Source organism: Chlamydotis macqueenii, chromosome 15 (genome assembly GCF_036417535.1).
Source record: "Chlamydotis macqueenii isolate bChlMac1 chromosome 15, bChlMac1.mat, whole genome shotgun sequence".
Taxonomy (NCBI): Eukaryota; Metazoa; Chordata; class Aves; order Otidiformes; family Otididae; genus Chlamydotis; species Chlamydotis macqueenii.
Window position 1 is genome coordinate 12,076,610 of NC_141570.1, and position 20,132 is coordinate 12,096,741.

General features: G+C 39.7%; 1 protein-coding gene across 5 annotated transcripts in view; it reads right to left on the reverse strand.

The window, feature by feature from the left end:
- Positions 1-20,132, reverse strand: part of CRAMP1 (cramped chromatin regulator 1) — a 53,387-nt gene that overhangs the window by 21,209 nt on the left and 12,046 nt on the right. For all 5 annotated transcript variants that reach the window (XR_015260243.1, XM_086760140.1, XM_086760137.1 and 2 more), the window contains exons 4-10: positions 18,759-18,912; positions 16,586-16,669; positions 13,796-13,844; positions 6,391-6,476; positions 5,490-5,613; positions 4,281-4,362; positions 1,957-3,222 (exon numbers count right to left, since the gene is read on the reverse strand). Coding sequence is in view for 4 of the 5 variants with exons in the window: in XM_086760140.1 (XP_086616266.1) it covers positions 1,957-3,222; positions 4,281-4,362; positions 5,490-5,613; positions 6,391-6,476; positions 13,796-13,844; positions 16,586-16,669; positions 18,759-18,912 (1,845 nt within the window). In the remaining variant the exon portion in view is untranslated. The remainder of the gene's footprint in view (positions 1-1,956; positions 3,223-4,280; positions 4,363-5,489; positions 5,614-6,390; positions 6,477-13,795; positions 13,845-16,585; positions 16,670-18,758; positions 18,913-20,132) is intronic.

Genomic DNA, 20,132 nt, shown 5'->3' on the forward strand with positions numbered 1-20,132 from the left:
ACCAAGAGTTTTTAATTTTTTTTCCCACTCCTCCTATTTCATACTGTATTACAGCAACAAGAGGCACACGGCAAGGTGCTTTACTAATTTTCCAGGGCTATCCAGCTTTTCTAGAAAGTGCTCCCTTTCTAAGTAATCTGTGCGCAACCACAAGCGTAAAAATACCACTCATACTTGACTGTAACAGAATTTGCTACAGCTTGTTTTATGGTGTGTCGTGGTTTTGTTTAGTGGGGGGGGCCTAAGGTGGTAGCAATTGGTACCTGTTGTTGGTAGTCTTCATTTAAAGAAATGAAGCACAGCACAGTTGGCCATTTTGGCTCTGTTACATTAATATTTTTCTTGAAAAAATATCAGGGATCTAGACAATCAATCCTTCCTCTGTTAAAGTACTCCGTGGCAAAAATATTATGGCTCCTGTCATTATTTGATGAAATGCAAAGGATTTAAGAGACAAAACTTCCAAAAAGTCTACAGTACTTCACATTACGCAATAAATATCATCCTCGCCTCCTGAATACGTGTCAGTCCCACGACATTCATTGCCGCAAAAGGAATGTCTCTCTTCTGAATCACAGCGAGTATAAAGTGTTATTTGACAAATAAAAGGAAAGGTTTTGTTACTTCTTTTTACTGGAATGTACGATATGGTACATACCTGAAAGAGCTCTGTTATTCTTCAGGGGCACTACGCTACTTTGATTAAGACACTAAGAGTGTTAAAGTGACAGGAAAACACTTGCAAATAATAACTGCTGGTTTCCCCCCCCTCTTCTGTCCCTCGCACCTGAAGCCTAAGGAGATGTCCTTCTTTCTAGTTTGTGATTCTTTAATCTTGCCATCCCTGGCTGTCACACGTGTCACCAGAAGTAAAAGTAGATGCCAAAAGAGGAGACATTGCCAGACATCTGTGAGATGCCAGACCAAAGAAATTGTTTACAATTTAAACAAAGTCTATATCTGGAGCTGCCTCTGAGCAAGAATGGTTTTATATTTATGAAATCCTACATTCTATGTCTATAAAATCAGGATCAAAAGGAGCTTGGGGGGGGTTAAGTTTGCACCAACAGAGAAAGATCAAAGAACTAGGTGTGTTTGGGAACAGTGATACATTTGCATCCTATGCTGGAATACAATGTATATGGTACCTTTAAGTCATCGTATCTCCACCACAGGAATTCAGCTAGATCTGTGGAATTCAGTGTCTTTTTGGTCTTCAAAAGCATGTTTTACTAAGTTTCATTTAGTTGCACTAGGTGGAAATAGCTGCCCAGGTATCATAGGGGCAGCTCTTAAACTTACAAAGCACAAGATGGAAAGCAAGTTCACTCACAGCTGTGTGCCTAAGGAAGAAGGTATTTTTTCTGGGTCTGTTAAACCACTATCCTAGCATCTGAGAACTTTTACAAAAATCACTGTGGCAAGTGTAGTTACATTGGCTATGCTATCTTTTCACACTTCTTATACTTAGCGTAACTTGAACTACGCAAACACTGGAAATCAAGGGTTGCAGATTTCATGGGGAATATTAATCTCATCTAGGCTCCCTTTGTCACCTAGGCTCCGTTTCTCACAAAAGGTTGGACCAGAGGTCTTCCGAGGTCCCTTGCAACCTGGGCTGTTCTATGGTTCCCCTGAGAGAAAACAGAAGGCACCTACGTAACCTAAACTCATGACTGATCTCTTCAGTAGTCACACTAAATGTGCCACTGCAATACCACCGAGACTCACAGCAAACCAGGAACTAAAAGGCACTGTAAAAAGCAAGCGCAGCACATTGAGGAAAAGTCCACTCTGTAGCAAGCCGGCTTGTGTTGCGGTTTTGGTTTTTAAATACAGGAATCTCCAAGATCTTGACAAGGCTGGTCATTGATTTACCATGAAAACAGGACTGGGCAATTATTCCCCACATCAAGGAAGAGTTTAGCATACAGAGCATAAACAAGAGCTACTTACTGATTTGGGATTGACTTCAGTAGAGATGAGCTTTAAAAGGCAGTTCAGAAGTCTCTGCTTGTGAAAGGTGGGACATGCAGGAACAGCACTTGACTCAGATGTTTGCTCCCTAGCATCCTGTGTTTCTGGCTCCAAAACAGCCAACCAGTCATATTCCAGCTGCAACTTGTTTGGTTTGCCCATCATGAGGTAGACTTCAGCCAGCGTAAGGCTCTCAGAAGTTCGTAGACTCCATCCTTCTTCTCTAACCTGTTGAGAGAGCCGGCTTGGGTCATCCTTGAGAGACTTTGTACTAGATTGTCCCTGAGGTGGAGGTGGAAATGAGGAGCCCAGCTTCTCTTGAGAATCCTCCATTACTGCATCTGTTATATCCTTGGTACAAGCATCAAGCTGCTGGCCCTGGCTGTGGCTAGCCTGAGTTTCATATCTGAATGGGCCACTGCCAGGTGAAGCCACACCACCTTTCGGTAGCTGTGAATAGGAGTCAGATGTCTCTGTGCTCCTCCTGCTTGGAAAAGCCACAGGAGAAGCATCACCAGCTGCTGAAGTAGAGTCTTTCCCATGCAGTTTGTCTGTGCAAGAACATTTCTCTGGGACGATCAGGTCTTGACAGGACTTCATGTACCGTGGGAACGGATCGAGCAGAGAGAGCTCCTCCACATCAGGGATCTTACTGCAAGCACAAGCTGTGCTGCACAATGGTAGCACAGTTGCTTGGTCATTAGCCAGAGCCTCCCTGCCCTCCACACAAAAGGCCACTGAGCTTAGCTTTTCATGGTTCCCTCCCAGCTCTTGAAGTCCAGAAGGTGGTTTTTGAAGAGAATTAGGGATGCCAAGATTTGAGGCTGTTCCTTCCACCAGGCCAGGCTCTGGGGCGCCATCCTCAGTGCTTGCAGAAACTTCAACTGTGGGCTGAGAGGTTCTGCTTGGCTCTGTAGTACTCTCTGCCCTTCCAACACCCTTACCTTCTGTCCCCCGCGTGTATTTTAGCTGCCCCCTAGCTGTCCCCTGACCACTCTGTATGCCTAGAATTTGTGCAGGGGGTAGTAAGTGAGAGTCTTTTGTGTTCTGTTTGCATTTGCCAGTTTCCTGCCAATGCACTGTGCAGAAAGCCTTGGAGTGGACCACTCTGGCTACCCCAGGCAGTGGAGTGAGTGTACAATTCTCTCCTGGAAAGAGATGGAGCATCACTTTCTCCTCCGAGAAGCTGCCTCTTGTTTCTGAGTCTCTGGAGTCTAGAAGCTGCTGTTCTTCTAGTGTTTTACGCTTAAAAACATGTGTCAAAGAACACAACAATCATCTGCCCCTTCCAAACAAGCACCTGGTAGCCTATTTTGCAAGCTTAAAGGAAAAAACAAAAGTAGCCAATCAAGGACATGTTCTCTACTCAGCACAGAGATGAAGACTCTATAATCAGAGATTAAGTCCTTTTGTGGTGAGAAGAACTACACCGAAGATCTGATACAAGCATAAACTAAATCTCTGTTCCAGACAAAATTACTTATCTCTGCTTCACACACCATTGTACTCGTAAAAAAACCCAACCAACTAACAAATCCCAGCAAAACAAAGCAAAAAACCCCAGTGTCACTGCATAGTGAAACAGGCTCCCCTGTCTGTGCAGCTGCCACCACCTTCCGTGTTTTGACAGCCTTGTAAGTTTCAAGTGCTATGCTGCTACTTCTTCCAGGCTCACAAATTAAAAACAAACCCCTGAATTAAAGGACTAAGAACAGGATATGACACACCATGCAACAGTGGAACAAAATGGCTGTTAACTCACAAATCCTGCTGCTCCACGGATCAAAGTTCAGAGGTAGGGGTTATCACTAATGCTCTATGGCTCAGACAGCGTACAGGTACGGAACAGGGAGCAGCAGCTACCCAGCCATGACGCTTAAGCCTTTATTTGGTGAAAGTGCATACAACAAGTGGAAAGATCTGTCCTTAATCTCTTTGCTGAAACTGGAAACAAAATTGTCAGTTATTATCCAGGCTTCTACGGTGGTCATCCATCTATAATGAAACAGACTAAGCTCACTGTTAAAGGAAATGAAATAAAGGCAGGGAGCTTCAGTTATTACTAACTAGCTTTTCAGGTGATCATAGTAGAGAAGAGTTGAGGTAAAATTGAAATATTATGGGATTTCTCATGAAAGGCTCCATTAGTGATGCTGAGATACTGACCTCTACCTTTATGAAGCATGGGCTGGTAAATTTATGAGGTAAAAATCACATTCCTGATGCAGAAAATCAATTTAGAATAGGAAGGGAATTGCTCCCAGGACACAGCATACAGAGCGGACCAAGCAGAAAAAGGATACAATACGCACTTCATGGAGAGCCCACTTCTGCTTCAGGAACTCAATGAGGCTGGAGACCTTCCGATGTAACTCCACAATCATCCTGTATGCAAGATAAAGAAAGCAAAGGAACAGAGAAAAAATGTCAGCAGAAGTCCAAATCACAGCCTCAATGCTAGGATGGGAATTAAGGGAAGAAACTGGCATTCTGTAATACAAGCACAGAGAACACACCTACCACTCCCAAGCTCTACGGAAAAAATAACGAAAACCAAAAATGTATGTTATCCTGCAACTTTAAAATCTAGATAGCTCACAAATGAGAAGATGTATAAGTCTATAAAATAAATCTGATTGCCGTGATTTAAGATACTAGTTTCTCCAGATGGAAGAAGAAGAAGAATGGAAAAGATGACAAGATTCATCTAAACTGCAAAAGTGCAGGCAAGGCACAAAGCTACCGCATGAATTACAGAAAGAAAGAGAAAAGTGGGGCACAAAAATAGCCCCAAACATTTACTTTTTGCTCTCAAAGCATTTTACAAAACAAACCTAAAGCTAAAAATCTTCATTCTCTTCTCTGCATGATCTTTGGTCATTATACTGCAGTACGCTATTTGAAAGAACGATCAACACCACAGAGGCCTTATGTCTTCTGCCCTGAGTTTTGGACCAGATCTAAGTACTAGGATGAACAGCCATTGATGACACTGCAACAACAGCAGCAACTACATTTTGCAGGGAGGAGCTTAAACTACAAATACCTTCCTTTATCCTCATCTCACTGTGTTGCAGTTGGCATGGTCAGAGTCTTGGTGCAGGCGCCTCTGACCACTGTTTCACTTCCTGCCCCTGTGCCTCTATCTCATGGTACATTCAACACAAATTTGTAGAACTAGTGCTGCCTATCTCCATTTTACTTGCACTCTGCTCTGACACCTGGGTGTAAGTGGCACAAAGTATAGTCATCCCCAGCTCCAGTAGCTAATATTATTACACAAAAGATACAAAGAACAATGGTAATCTAATTTTCAAGTCTGGTATTTCATGTTTACAGTCATGTACTCTGGTTGGACAAAACCTTCAGAGTAAGTACATTTAGGCAAACTGTATTACCACAGATGAAGTGCCCGGCTGGCAAAGAGAACCCCGAAGAGAGAGGAAGATGCTAGAATGCTGCTTGTATATTTCCCTTTTCTACTCTGAGCACCACAATCAGTTCTTCATTACCTAAGCCGTGGATTCTGGGCAAGACTCTGCACTCGAGCCCATGCGTGATTATTTCGTGGCTGCAACTCCACAGGGACCTTGAGAGGAAGACGTACTGGCTTCTGGTCCTCTTCATCACTAACGCCTGAAGGGAGATGAAGCACAAAGAGCATGGGTCAAAGCAAGGACAACTCAGAACACTATATGCTCAGTTACATGAAAAAAAGCGTCACAAACATCAGCATCGCCTACAGACAACGTAGGCAGCTCAGCTTCTCCTGTGGAGCCTGCTTCCTTAGATTGCCTCCTGTTCCAATATGGTTTTCTTTTTTCCTTGGACACAGCAGTGCTACTGGAGCTTCCAGTTGAGCAAGCAGTGTCAAAATCAGCTGGCTGGAAACTTTGCATAAGTACAGTATTTGAGACCTTTAAATTGCACTGACTCTACTTATTGGGGGAGAAGGAAGAGAAAGGAGAAAAAAAAAAAACAAAACAACAACAACAGCAACAACAACAAAAAAATCACACATAGCTGAACTGGACAAGGTTAAAAAAAGTCTAAAATTATCAATGCTAAACAACATACTACTGCTTACTCACTGTGACAAGGGACTAAAGTTCACATACAGTGAAAGCACAAGTGGTAGAGCAGTAGCAATCTTGTCTGGTGCAGCTATTTCCTTTTTCAGTTTAGCTAGTGACATACTCCAAGACTTAGAGGGCTGGGTGGGTCCTAAAGTTATTTGGATTATACAAGCAAACAGGATAAGTAAGACAATAGGGACAAATCTGTGCCCAGCACAAACGTGAGATAGCACAAATTCCCCTGCCAGTGATATACACACCAAAACAGGCCTACTCTCTCTCATATTCTTTTGACCATCTGTTAAAACCCTTTCACATTCCAGCATCTCTTACTTACCATCTGGATCACAGAGTTTCTTCAAAGCTCTGCACATCGGAGCTTTGATACGAAGGTTTCTGCCTTTGTAACGAACAGTCGTAGCCCTGAATACATTGAAAGAGAAGTATTTACGGGCATCATTAACAGACCTTTGAATACATGTGTATCAGGGACAAAGAGTCAAACACAATCATGGCTGTAGGAATGAACACAGAAATGCAGGGGTTTGTACTGCAGATTCGCAAGAGCATTCAGTCTTTTCTATTGCCTTACTTTTCATTATAGAAATGCTACTCTTGTGACCCTCTTCTTCCAGACTTTCACGAAACACTGGGTTGTCCACTCAGGGAAAGAATGCTATTTTATAAAGTGGACCAGAATTATGTTACTTCAGTGGAAGAGTACTCTCAGAGACAGCCTCTTCATTAAAGGTGAGTGTTTTTGCTTTCATCTCCTCTTTATACTCCCAACTCTTAATTACAGGAAGAAAAAGTCTGAAGTTTTTGAAGGGCCTTCCATTCTGGAATATCAATGCCACATCTGCTGCAGAAATGAGGCCTAACAGCTTGTGCGGGAACCTGACCACAGTAACTTTTACAGTATGATTTCACTGGCTTTTAGCTTCAATACCACATTAACAGCTATAAAGATCCTCAAAAGCAAGAGGCCATTTTTGTTTTCACACAGTGGAATTATTTGATTTCTTCACTCAGTCAGCCCTGTTTTCTTTTTAGAGACTTAAAAGGCAGGCATTGTTAAGTTACTGATGGCAGTATTTATGACCTAATACTTCAAACAGTAAGGATCAGCTAGATAGAAGGAGCAGGATTGAATGCAAGTCCTTGCAAGTAAAATGAAAGAAATTACAGGGACTATTCCTACAGCAGGATCTTATTTTTTCCTTGCTGTAAGGAATACAACAACAGGCAGAAAGAGCACTTGTCTGCCCTGCTAAGAGGGAAATTTGCAAAAGGGTAGCAGAAGTTAAGCCAGACCTGAGAAGACGTGGAGTTGATGAGGCGAGCAGCTCAGAAGTTTCCGTTACTAAGCTGTGAACTTTTACACATTGAGCATATGCCAGGTCTGGAAGGCCAGATCTCCTCAATCTCCACTGAGCTACCAGAAGCTAGAGGGAATACAACAGCCCTCACTCTTTCTAACGAGCTGTGACACAGAAGTAGTGATGGCTCAACTAATGAAAAGAGGAGAAGGCCCTCAAGTACTGTAGAGAAACTAGCAATAGTACTACTTAAGGAAAAATAAAAAGGACTCAAGAGCTACTTGCCTGGTTTTAAATAGCGCTTCCTACTTGCACATCTGCAACAGCAGACAACACTATGGCTGCTGCAACAGAAGCATTGTTGTTACCTTTCCTCTTTCAACTTAACCCTAACCAAATTGCTGGAAACTTGAATTGTCTAAAGACAGTGGGTCCCACCGAGTACAACGGTCAATCTCTGCCAGGTGAAAGACTCTTAGAGGAGGATGTAGTAACACTTGTGAATATCTACTCAATGACACAAGGTAACGATGAAAGGTAAAACTTCCTCCTGGTCATTGCAATGGACACCTGAGCCGTAACACATTAGGCTCAATATCCTCTTGTCATGATACTGAAGTGCAGATATGATTTTAACAGAAAATCAGCATTGTTTTTTTAGAAAATAAAACTCCTGAAAACAAGTTTAATCCTATCCAGCTAGCACACTCTTTTTTTCTTTCAATGTGTAAATAAAGTGAAGTGTAAATCAACCCAGACTCACTTACATCAAGTTAACAAGGACAGCCATGTATAAAGACAGGAAACTTGACTACAAATTCTGCTGCTCTCAAATGCAGCTGATCAGTACTTGGACTACTGCTGTCTTGGATCCGAATCTTTAGGTGGAGAATCTCCATTTTTCTTCACGAGCTCAAACTTTGGTCTCAGACAGCAGTCAGAAGCAGTAGCCTAGTGTAAAAGTGTCTGGTACAAAACCTGAAGGATCTGGCAGACCCTACAGAATTTGCAGTAAATAAAAACTCTAGATACATATTACATTCTTTTGTCCAGTGCTTATTATTATTTCCTCCAAGAACAGCAACTGAAAAAACAGCTGAGGACCAAAAGTCTTCAACTTTTACTACAGCTCCTAGAAATCTCTCTTCCTATTACATATTTTTATGCTAAAGTAACACATCCTCACAACTCACAACAAATACCTTTTGACTTTGTAACTACAGGGGTACAATGAAAGCTACACTGACTCTATTACCACTAATGCTGTTCATCACAGCTAGTGATTTTATAAAGCTCCGGTTGAGAAGACAGGATGCACGAATGCACCCAACCACTAGAAAATACAAAGTCTGGGCATGTGGTAGAACAGTTGTACAGAAAACAATGCTGCTGCAGGAACACACCAAAATTAGTGTCGTCTTTGTTCTTGCAAAGAGTTAATTACTGCATTACAGCAATCAGAACGGCTGTAATGATTTCCTTGCTTAGTGAAGACATACCTAGATGTTCCCTCCTGTTCAAGTGCAAAACACAGTTTCTTAAAAGCCTCAAAAAAATCCACCAAAGCCAGTGAAAATAAATCAAGTAATTCAACGCACCTTGAAACAGATTGCTAAATTGCAAATTTACAATACATTAGGACAGCAAATTCTTTCGAATACTTGTGCGAGCTGAGACTCTCCTCTTGCATCTTGATTTCAGCTAATGCAACACCTTTTTATCAAAATGTGCCCTTCAAGGAGCTGCATGCAAGTGAAGAGTCAGAAACAGCATTATTATTATTATTAATTTTGTAACTTTGACAGTGTAAGGGGGTAGGTGAGAAGGTGTCTTTGGGGAGAAACATTATTTCTTCTTAGATAAACTGATACAACTACATAAAACAGACAAGCTTTGTGGAAATTGTTCTGTCACATGACTAGAAGGTGACTGAAAGAAGGACCTGAATGCTCAAAAGGCTATTTGATCCACCTAGAACAGCTGAGCTAATTTGATCAAGAAAAAGAAGGAAGAAAAAAAAAGTACTGCTGTTCATTTTTCATATTTTCTATTTATCTTAAAGAGCCTAACTAGTTGGTCACAAAGCATTTATCATTGAGTCAGGCTTCCTGGCAGTTTTTCCTGATGAATTTGTCTACCATCTGCTCAGGTGCACCATGGGTTGCAGATACCCACTCTCTGTTACCACCACAGAGCAGCTCCCAAATGAATACAGATCAGCATCATAAGCTCTTGGCTGCATTTGTAGCTGTGTTTAAAAGGCAGAGAGGGAAAAAAAAAAAAAAAAAAACACCACCTATCAAAACCTAGGATAAAAGCCAGAAAAGATGTGTGAAAACCATATGTATATTATGGAAAATTATGGTTTTAAAATATAAAAAATCTAGGAGAAAAATCGTATCGCAGGAAAGAAAATAAATGCAAAACTGCTGGTAGCCTTAAAAGATGAACAGGAACTACTGCATTCTCCAAGTACTGAGTGCGAACAGCACAGTTTAGAAATTAGCAAGCACAGTACACTGTTCAGTAAATGAAGGAGCATGGAACACACATGAATTTGGCAAAACAACATAAAAAAACTTCACATGGAAGTTTTTGCCCTGGCACTACAGCACGCTTCCACGACTACAGCAATCAATATCTTTATCTTCCCCGTTCCCTACCACACATTTTAGAAGTAGCATCCCAGCTCTCTAGATTCAGATGTTCTCCTTGGAGAGTTAGGAATTCCAGTTCCAATTCCCCCAATCCTCTCTTCCAGAAATTATGATGGGCTTCACGTAATCTAGGTAGAGCCTGATAATAAGTTATTCTTTGAACTAACATAAAATCAGATCTATTTGGAGAGTGTAGTTTCCTAATTGAAATCCATGGCTGGGAGCTGCAAAAAGAACAGCTCTACAAATTTAAAGGGAAGCACAGTAAAAAGGAGACAGCCTGCAACAGAACTACTCTTAGCTTAAAAACACTTAGTTCCTTCTCTTCTCTTACCTAGATCCTGGATGTTTCCAAATGCAGAAGATGATAAATCTTAAAAAAAAGTTATTCTACTGAATATGCATCAAGAACTACTAGTATAACTTGACATCAATAACATATTCTGCCTACTTAAAAAGCTTGATTTTGTACACAAATTTTTTCAGGATGAATTGCTATTTTATTATTGAGATTTCTAGGGAGTCACAAATTCCCTCTCAGCATGCCAAACAGCTTTTACAAGGAAATCAAAGACAATGAAGGATCACTCCACACAAAGAACACCCAGGAACTGAACCAGGCAGATCAATCAATATCCGTTAAAAGTTTCTGTCTTTAATGGCCTTTCTTACCTGTGATATTAAGAGCCTCTCACATTGGGGGGCAAAAACACATGCTGACAGACACTGAGTGGCACTGTGTTTTAACAGTTGCATACTTACACTACTTCTTTAATTCTGTATTTGCTGCGGTTTGGTTTTTGAACTCATCCACAAATCCTAGACTGTTACAAAGATACCTAGAAAATATTCATATGTGTTTTTTAACTAAATTTAAAGATTGTTGCAAAACCTAGGTTAAATAAAAATGTTTCACTCCTAAAAGTGAAACAAAACAAAAAAAACCCATTTAGTTTATTTAAATGGGTTTCTGAGAGTTCTGATATACCACCATAAATCCTTGTTTCTTGTTATCTATCCTAATCACACAATCCAGCAACATATCCTTGCTGTCATAAACTAGCAACAAAGGACTAGACAGAAAGTGATTCATATTCCCTATAATTTCTAACGGAGCTTTGTGTCGTAGTTGCCCTGCTTAGCGATTACAAAAACTTCTTTAGGCCGCTCGTGTGGTCCAGTGTTGACCTGAGTATGCTAAACTACTCAGACCAGTTACAGAAGCTGACAGAACAATTCTTATCTTCCCCTTGCATTTATAAATATCTAAGCCTTGATCTATTTTCTAAAAGACCCCTGATTCATTCAGCTACAAGTGGTACCAAAGGCTATGGTCTAGCCTGATTTTACATGTTACTGAAATTCTGAAGATGAAGTACAAAGATGTTACAGCAGTGAATGGTCTTAACTTCAATGACCAAACTGGGACATTTCACACAAAGATTTTGCCATTACTTGAAATAATCACTTGATTAAGTTTTCAGGCACTATTTAGTATCGGTGACTTGGATTATAAGCTCAACTAGGAAGATTTTAAATATGGTTTTCTTATGAGCACCTCATAGGGTCATTTGTTTTTCCATACACCATAGAAAGCCAGAGATGACGTGTAACATAGGCAAAATAAGCACTGAATTAGAATGTGTAACTCCATGGTTCAGAGTCATCCTGCAAATAAATTGCCAGGTAGCTCCTCACAACCTTAGCTTCTCTTGATCTTTCTTACCAGTTAAATGAGGCTAATGTTTACCTACGTCAGCAGAAGATCATCAGAATAATGCATGTTCACATTCCTCATTTTTAATCACTTTGGATTTGCTTCACTCAAGACTTTCAATATAGCCACGAGCCTTAAAGTGCACTGCACTCAGAGGAAAAGAAGGAGTATCACACTTGAAAGAAACATGTTAGGAACTGAAAAAGAGAACCACTTACAAACAGAGAGAGAGGGGGGTCACAGAACTCTAACATCACTGAGCAAGATGGGATACATGCAACATGTCTGCTTGTGTGAGGTATGAGGCTGCCCTGCATGTGCAGGGGATTAACTCAGATGGTGTAGACATCCAGGTTGCACCAAAGACGAAAATGTGAACATTGCCTCCCTGCACAGCCTGCTGCTTTTTGACTGATTAGGCTTGCCCACCAAATGGCATAAGAGATGCAGGAGAAAAAGGTAAGCAAAGATGTGTCTTCCATCTGGTAGACAAAAAAGCCTATGCAAGAACAACTATTTCTGAACTGCCTAAGAACGTTAATATTATGTACACTCTAGTTTTTTGTTAGAAGATTAGCATCAATATTTTCAAATGCAAAGACTCCTCTGTTCAAAATGGTTTGTTACAAGACTTTTATAAAATAAACACCTACACTTCACAGACATCATTAGGCCTCATTAACAATTAATTAGAAGAACTGAGGCCTTAATTATGCAAAGTGCTAGACTGATGCTACAGCTTGCTAGAAGTCATCAGTCTCATTTACTATAGTTTAGCCTCTTTGCACAACGTAGTATTAGAAAGGCTCTCCAGTACAACACAGAGAAACCAAAATGACTGCCTATATCCTGAACGCTAGATATTCAAGACACTAGCGAAAAACGGTTCATCCCAGGTCCGTTTTAACCAAAAACTCGAATTTAAAGGAGTAATTTGCACTACGAACCATTTAGCAATTTGAAAAAAATTACTGCTAAGATTTTCTTAATTGTAGAAAACGCAAACCAAATGACAATTTCTCTCCTAAATTCAAACTTTGCAGTTAACGAAAGAATGAAGAAGTGATTTAACAAATAATCACATTCAAGATCTGCAAGACAACAGCACACTGTACAGAGTGCACCTCCCAGGAGATTAAAGGATAATAAACTGTAAGGAACTAATTTCGCAACTCCGTTTGTGAGCAATGGAAAGGCACAACAAGAAGTATCCATTTTATGTAAGGTAAAGTCAAAAAGTCACCAACCACTAAGTGGGCAAACTGTTCCTCCTGTTCACAATACAGTTTACTTCATCAGTAATTTGTCTGCTGCAATGAAGCACGCTAAAAGCACAAATGCCAAAAGTAAAAAGTGATCTGTAACAGACAAAGTAATACTATTCTCAAATCACTTTAAAAGACATGATTAGGACAAACCCACGCCTGCTACAATTTGAAACAAAGTTTAATGATTATATTCCTTAAAATAATATTATTTGAAAGAGACTTCACTGTAGAATACGCAAGTTCTAAAAGCAGGACTACAGAAAATGTTACATACAGATACACAAGGTATTCCCTCATTTCTAGTAGTACAGCAACTTCTAATCCCTTCTGTGTTCTAAAAGTGCATTGCCAAAACTGAACGCCCAAACCCATTCTTAGATGAAGTAAATGCAGAAGCGACTGGAGGGCTGAGGAGTACGGTGTACTGAAAGCATCGTTTCAGGTCCAAAAGCCAGGACTCGTGAGCACTGTTGGCAGAACTGTTTGGAGATGAACTATTTTCCCCACAGGGGATCAACATAGTTATAATGCCGTAACTTCTGTAAAGAATTCTCACTTACAGTCTTAAACTTCACACTCATAATTTCTTAGTAATAATGATTAATGGCTTCGCAGAAAAGAGGAGGGGGAAAAAAAAACATACAAAGCAAACAGAGAATGGAAAAGGTCAAACTGCAGCTCCAAAATAAGAAATGCCCCTTACAGTCTGGATGACCAATTCGACAATCAAGCTGCTGAACAACCCAGTTTTAAAGAGTTTCAGGAGTAAGTTCTTACTCACCCGGCTTGAATGAGCTCATTGAGTTTAGCTGCATTCTTGTCATCCATACCTTAACATGAAACGGGACAACACAGTGAATTAGAATTCAAAGCCATATGACATTTTTGTGTCTTGTTTGTTTTCCAGAAGTATTACATTTTATTACAGGATTAATGTGCAGAAATGTGCTTTCTGAAAAGTTTTTCTATTTTCATAATATGCAAGCTTACATGATCCCTGCCATGAAAATTACATTTTACTCATGGATTAAACGACCCGAGTTTAGGTGCTACCGTCATCTTGGGTTGCTGGGTGTTAATCTGACACTATGGTATTAAAAATAAAAGCTTCCTCATCTTCCTGCTCAAGCTCTGTTGCTAAGGCAGCACAGCATAATGAAAGAGCATCAAGCCTTCACAGCACTGGATGCAATTAAAAAAAAAGTAAATGAAAATACTAAAATGCACGCATAGCCCGCAGTTTTCTTCTATGCATTATACAGCACCTTTTTAAACGGACATTATAGTAACCCGATTTCTATTCTCTATGACAGTCAGGCCCAAATCTATTTACTGAACAATTAACCTCCCTCTGGCAATGCTGAAAGTATTCCTGACATGCTTTCATGCCTCAATAGCTCTATGTAAGTAATTTCAATTTCTGGGAAGACAGGACTGAGTGAATAACACAAGAGGAGGGAAAAAAAGGAGAAGCAGAAAAAAAAAAAAGAGACAGAAATACTTTCACCAGCTGCAGAGCAGACCTCTCATAAACTGGGTGTAAAGGCTTGCAACTTCAACCCATTTGGTCTGGAGACTAGAACTTTCCAAGTGACAGGTGGTAAAATACGTAACCAAGTACCAAAGTTATAAAAAGACAGAAGCACAGAGTATGCATGCATTGCCACAGTGACTGTGCGAAACCCTATTCCCAGTCACAGCAAGAAGGGTCTGCTGATGCTTTTAAGACAAGACATGGATACAGGGAAGAAACACTAATACTGTTTTCTACTGACAATGCAATCTGTCTTGCCTCTGCACCTTCTTTGTCATGAAACAATTCAAAATTACTTCTCCAAGATGAATTAACACACTGGAGATCTTTGAACAAATAGAATAAAGTCAGTATGAACATTCACAACAATCTCGCTAATGACACATTACAATAAAAATTCCAGGTGAGGAAATGATATATCAAAAAAAAAAAAAAACCCAAAAAACCCCAAAAAAACCTACCAAACTACCACTGTTCTATTAGGAATGATCATAATAGATATCCATTCATTAAAGCTTTCTTGTCTTTTTCACTTTGCAACTAGCAGGACTTACAAAGTGAAAGCATTTTGATAATTTTTCATTTTTCTCAAATGAAATAAAACATGTAGAAGATGCACCGTAACTCTGACTCTACAAAAACCTTCAGAATAAATGAAAAAAGTACACAGATAGGAAAGGTAAATGTGCATGGACCAGCGTCTACAGCGCACGTTCCTCTGCCCATTCTCCAAGCTAGCCACTTTGGAGTTCTCTCTAGTCTGGAAGCCATAAAGACCATGTGAACAATATCCTGGGCTGCATCCCCAGCAGCGTGGGCAGCAGGGCGAGGGAGGGGATTCTGCCCCTCTGCTCCGCTCTGGTGAGACCCCCCTGCAGCACCGCGTCCAGCTCTGGAGCCCCCAACATCAGAAGGACGTGGAGCTGTTGGAGAGGGTCCAGAGGAGGCCACGCAGATGATGGGAGGGCTGGAGCAGCTCTGCTGTGAGGCCAGGCTGAGAGAGCTGGGGCTGTTCAGCCTGGAGAAGAGGAGGCTCCGGGGAGACCTGAGAGTGGCTCCCAGTGCCCAAAGGGGGCTGGTGGGAAAGGTGGGGAGAGACTCTTCAGCAGGGCCTGTTGGGACAGGACGAGGGGTCATGGTTTTAAACTAAAAGAGGGGAGATTCAGACTGGACATAAGGAAGATATTTTTCCAGCGAGTGTGGTGGCACACTGGCCCAGGTTGCCCAGAGAGGCAGTGGATGCCCCATCCCTGGAAACATTCCAGGCCAGGTTGGCCGGGGCTCTGAGCAACCTGATGGGGCTGGAGATGTCCCTGCTCCTGGGTTGGACTGGGTGGGCTTTAAAGGCCCCTTCCCACCCAAACCCTTCTGTGATTTTATGAATATGGTACTAAGCCTAAGCTCAGATATCTTCCTAATGCAACTAACCAACTTCCAGAAAATGGTGGAACATTGGTATGGCGTATACTCATCCGTCTACACTCGTCCTTACAGACAAACTAGACCCCAGGATTGACAAGGTCAGAATGCATCTCGGTTAGCCAGTAGAGTCATTATTTCTGATGACTATTTGTAATGCTTTTTCATCTTCAGAGTTCAAAAAGTAAAGATTTAGAGACTGACTGAGAGAAAGAAACATCCCAGATTTTGACTGCACAGGCAGAAATAATTTTGGGTACAAATGACATCATGTACACATTTAATTGCTTAGTTTTCAAGGATAATAAAATAGATAATCTAAGCTGTGTATATATTTACCTGTCATCTCTAAGTATGGTATGCACTGCATTCTACAGATACCAAAAGCTAAAGAAATCTGCCAAAATACAAAAGGGGACTAATGCAACGGACTAAGAAGGTCTTTAAAAAGAAAAATACATCTAACGAAAAAACAATACTGCAGATTAGTGCAATACAATACAATGAACACAAATTCTGCAGAACCCAAAACTGAAACTGTATTAGGTGTTGCCAACTTCAAGGGCAGACACTTCTGATTCTACCATACAAAAATAATTTTAAGTCATTCATACTCACATCCCCCAATCTTTTTCCTAAGTTCCCCATAGCAGATTAAGCCATAAAGCTCCAGGGAAGATTTTTTCAGCCCTTGAGAAAACACTGAAAAGCAGAAAAGGTGTAAGTGAGACGCAGATTACAGATACTCATACATAGCAACATTGCAGATGCTAATTTCAGCACCAAAAATTAGATGATTCATATTTTCAACTATCTCGTTGAAGGTAAGACTAAAGCCTGTTTCAAGAAACACTATAATGAGATGGGTTCACTCACTTCCTTTTGGTGACTTAAATATCTGAGAAATGCAAGATTTTTTTAGAGTACAGAAAATACAAAGCAGCATCCACAGAATTTAAACAAATATGCAACAGTTCAGTACACAAAATAAAGTGAATTAATAATAAAGCTAACTCTAGTATCACTTAAGTGTTTACAATTTCTAAAGGAAATGTCCAGATGCCCCCAAGAAAATGCATATAGAACTCTCTTATACAAAAATTAAGAAGTAGGTCTGAATTTTCCAGGAGACACAGAATGTCTTCTGTGTACAGGAATGCACCTTAGAGATTTAATGCAAACTCTAGATTGTAAATTTTTCTACCAAGAATTACACACGTTATTCATCAGCACACATGATGTGGACATTACTATTGCTAAGTGATCTAAATATCTGTAACAGCAAGGAAAGACAGTCTCGTGGTTTACTAATTTGATGAAAATATTTATTCTTGTCTATTCATCAAGGATTCAGTTCTCTTTGACTTGCAGACTCATTTAATCTCAAAATCCAGGCACGTGTATTTCTACCAATACTAAAGCTAATCAAACTACTGCACTAATTCTTAAATTTCTTCAGCCAATGAGATTTCAGACCTTATAGGTATATAAAACTTTATGTTATGCAGAAACCAGATGAGATTCCTCCATGACATTTTTTTTAAGTTCTTACATACTGTGTTTGCTGTAACATTTTTTTAACAATAAAATACGCATGGCTTGTTTCATCTTAAAATGCTGCCTTGCTTTGAAAAAGGAACTAAAAAAATACACCTTATGAGTGTTTTATGTGTAAGTCCACCTTTAATAACCTGGTCTCAGGAACAGACAAAACAATTTCATGAAGAGACTATATTGTACACTGTCATTGCATTCCTTCAACTTTTTTCTAGTCACATCCATTTCTCATTAATGTGTTATTTTAAACTAATTAATCTATCTTTAACTATTGCTGATGTTAAAGAGAGTTGTTTAACAACCAAAAAATTAAACCATCATAAAACTAACATTATTTGTACAACTAAGAACACAGCATCAGAAGGCCAGGAAAGCCCTGGAGACCTTTACTTAACCAACAACCTCATGGGAGAAATGGCATTCTTAATATCTTAAAAAAGTCAAAAGAACTGGGGTCTTAGTAAAATCTGTTCACTCTGCAATAGATTTCCTTAACCCGCTGTTCAGATGAGGCTACTCGCAAATTTATTTGAATTCTCACTGCCCGTTACTGAACGGCATGCATTTGATAAAAAACAATTATCAGTGATCATATATTACTATTATTGTCAGATAACACAACTAGCAGTTCATATGATTTCCCAATTTCCTTTTCATTCAACAAGCTGGGGAAGGAGAGAAACAAATGGGAAGAAGGCAATATGGCACTGGGAATCCTCAGTTACTGAGCCAATGATACAATTTCAGGCTTATTTAAAGTGTGAGCAAATACTTCACCATTTACACTTGTGTTGAACTATGTATTTATTTCTACCTTCCCCCAAGAAGTGCAAAGTAGTGCTGGAGTCAATCTAGTCGAAGAAGTCATGCCTGACTAACATTTAGGTAGCTGTCACACCTTTGAGTCCACACTCAAAGGTGTGCTCCTGAGAACAGAAAACATTTTCTTGAACCTGGCTTTTCTCCAGTGTTAATAGCAGGATCACCACTTACTACAGTGTGGCAAACTGATACAAAAGCAGTGATACAAATATCAAGTTTTGAGAAGCATCTTTCAAAAAGCATGAACCTCAGTATGACTATGCCAATAAAAATACATGTTCACAGGATTCCTATTCACTACTTATTTTCTCATTTCCACCACTCCTACCCTCCATAACAGCACTAAAAGGCAGGACTCCAACCCTCACGAAACTGTGAGCTCTACGCTAAGCCCACTTCACTGCATACTAACCATTATCAAAGTCAATGTACTTTGAGATCTTGTGCCAGGTGCGGTAGTAGAAATGGCGGACCTGTTCCTTATTCTTCACCATGCTTGCTGGTTTGCCCTTCTTCTTGTATTTCAGGGCAATGTTGTTCTGGATAGCTTCAAAGTCCTTCCCATGCTGAAAAACAAATGAAACAAAGCCAAACACTTAAAACCAAGCTTAAATGTTATCATAAGACAACAAACAACATGAAGGACTTCGGGGTTCTTCATGGGAAACTACATTTCAGTGGTTATAGACAAAATTGTTGGGTATCAGAACTCAATAGCAAAAGAACAACACTAGTTTCTTTTATTCTATATAAATGTACTACAGATGACAAATTACTTTCCAGTTTTTTGAACTATTTCGAAATAAAAGCTATAAGTTGCTAGCAAACTTAAAAAAAAAAAAAAAAAATCACAAATTTACTCATAAATGTGCTAAGGTGTAGAATTGAAAATAACCAACTTTCTGACTTAGGTTGCTTTACTTCCCTCTGCATTCTCCCCCTTCTCCCTTCTGCCTCAATTTCTGACTCGCATGAGTCAAAAGCCTATTATATTTAACAGCTTCACTTTTATTTACAGTAAATTTCATGTTCCAGTTATTAGGACTACAAAATTTTATTTTCAAATACTGAAGGAAAATATTATATTTTAAAAAGATATATAAAACTTCTTACAGAAAACACTTTTTTACACTGGCAGTCATTCAGAAATTTTTTCTCAGGGTAAAAACAAAAATGAGACACCTAAGTGTCCGTTTAAAACTAACAAATTCACATAAAATCCTTGGAGCTCAAAAGAGGAAGATCCAATTTTATATACATTATCACTGAACTCCTGCTATCATAAAATTTCTTAGTATTCAAAAAGGCTGGAACTGATTTAAACACAAATTATGAAACTTCTTTTGAAACGCAGTGACACAAAACAAATGGAAGTGGGGGACCAAACAGAGTCCCAAATCCATCTTAGAGCGAATTTTTGAACTTTTCCTTCAGCATTAAAGAAAAAAAAAAAAAAAAAATTTTGTTCACTTTGTCCACAAAAGATGTATGTGTGAATCATGCCTACCACTAAAAAAACCCATATTTTTTTAAAAAGCTGCAGACATGCAAAGAAAACCCACCACCACTTCTTTTGTTATCACCTTTAGTATACCTTTTTGTAACAGAAGTGTTCTTACAATAATCACATGAACACGATGATGGGGAATATATCGTACACATCATATGAGATAAAAGATAAGATGATCTAACTTCTCATTGTCTCTCAGCCCGAGTACTGAACTGGCTCAAACTTTCTCACGGTCAAAGATTAAACATAATGTCTACAATTGTTATTAGAATAGAA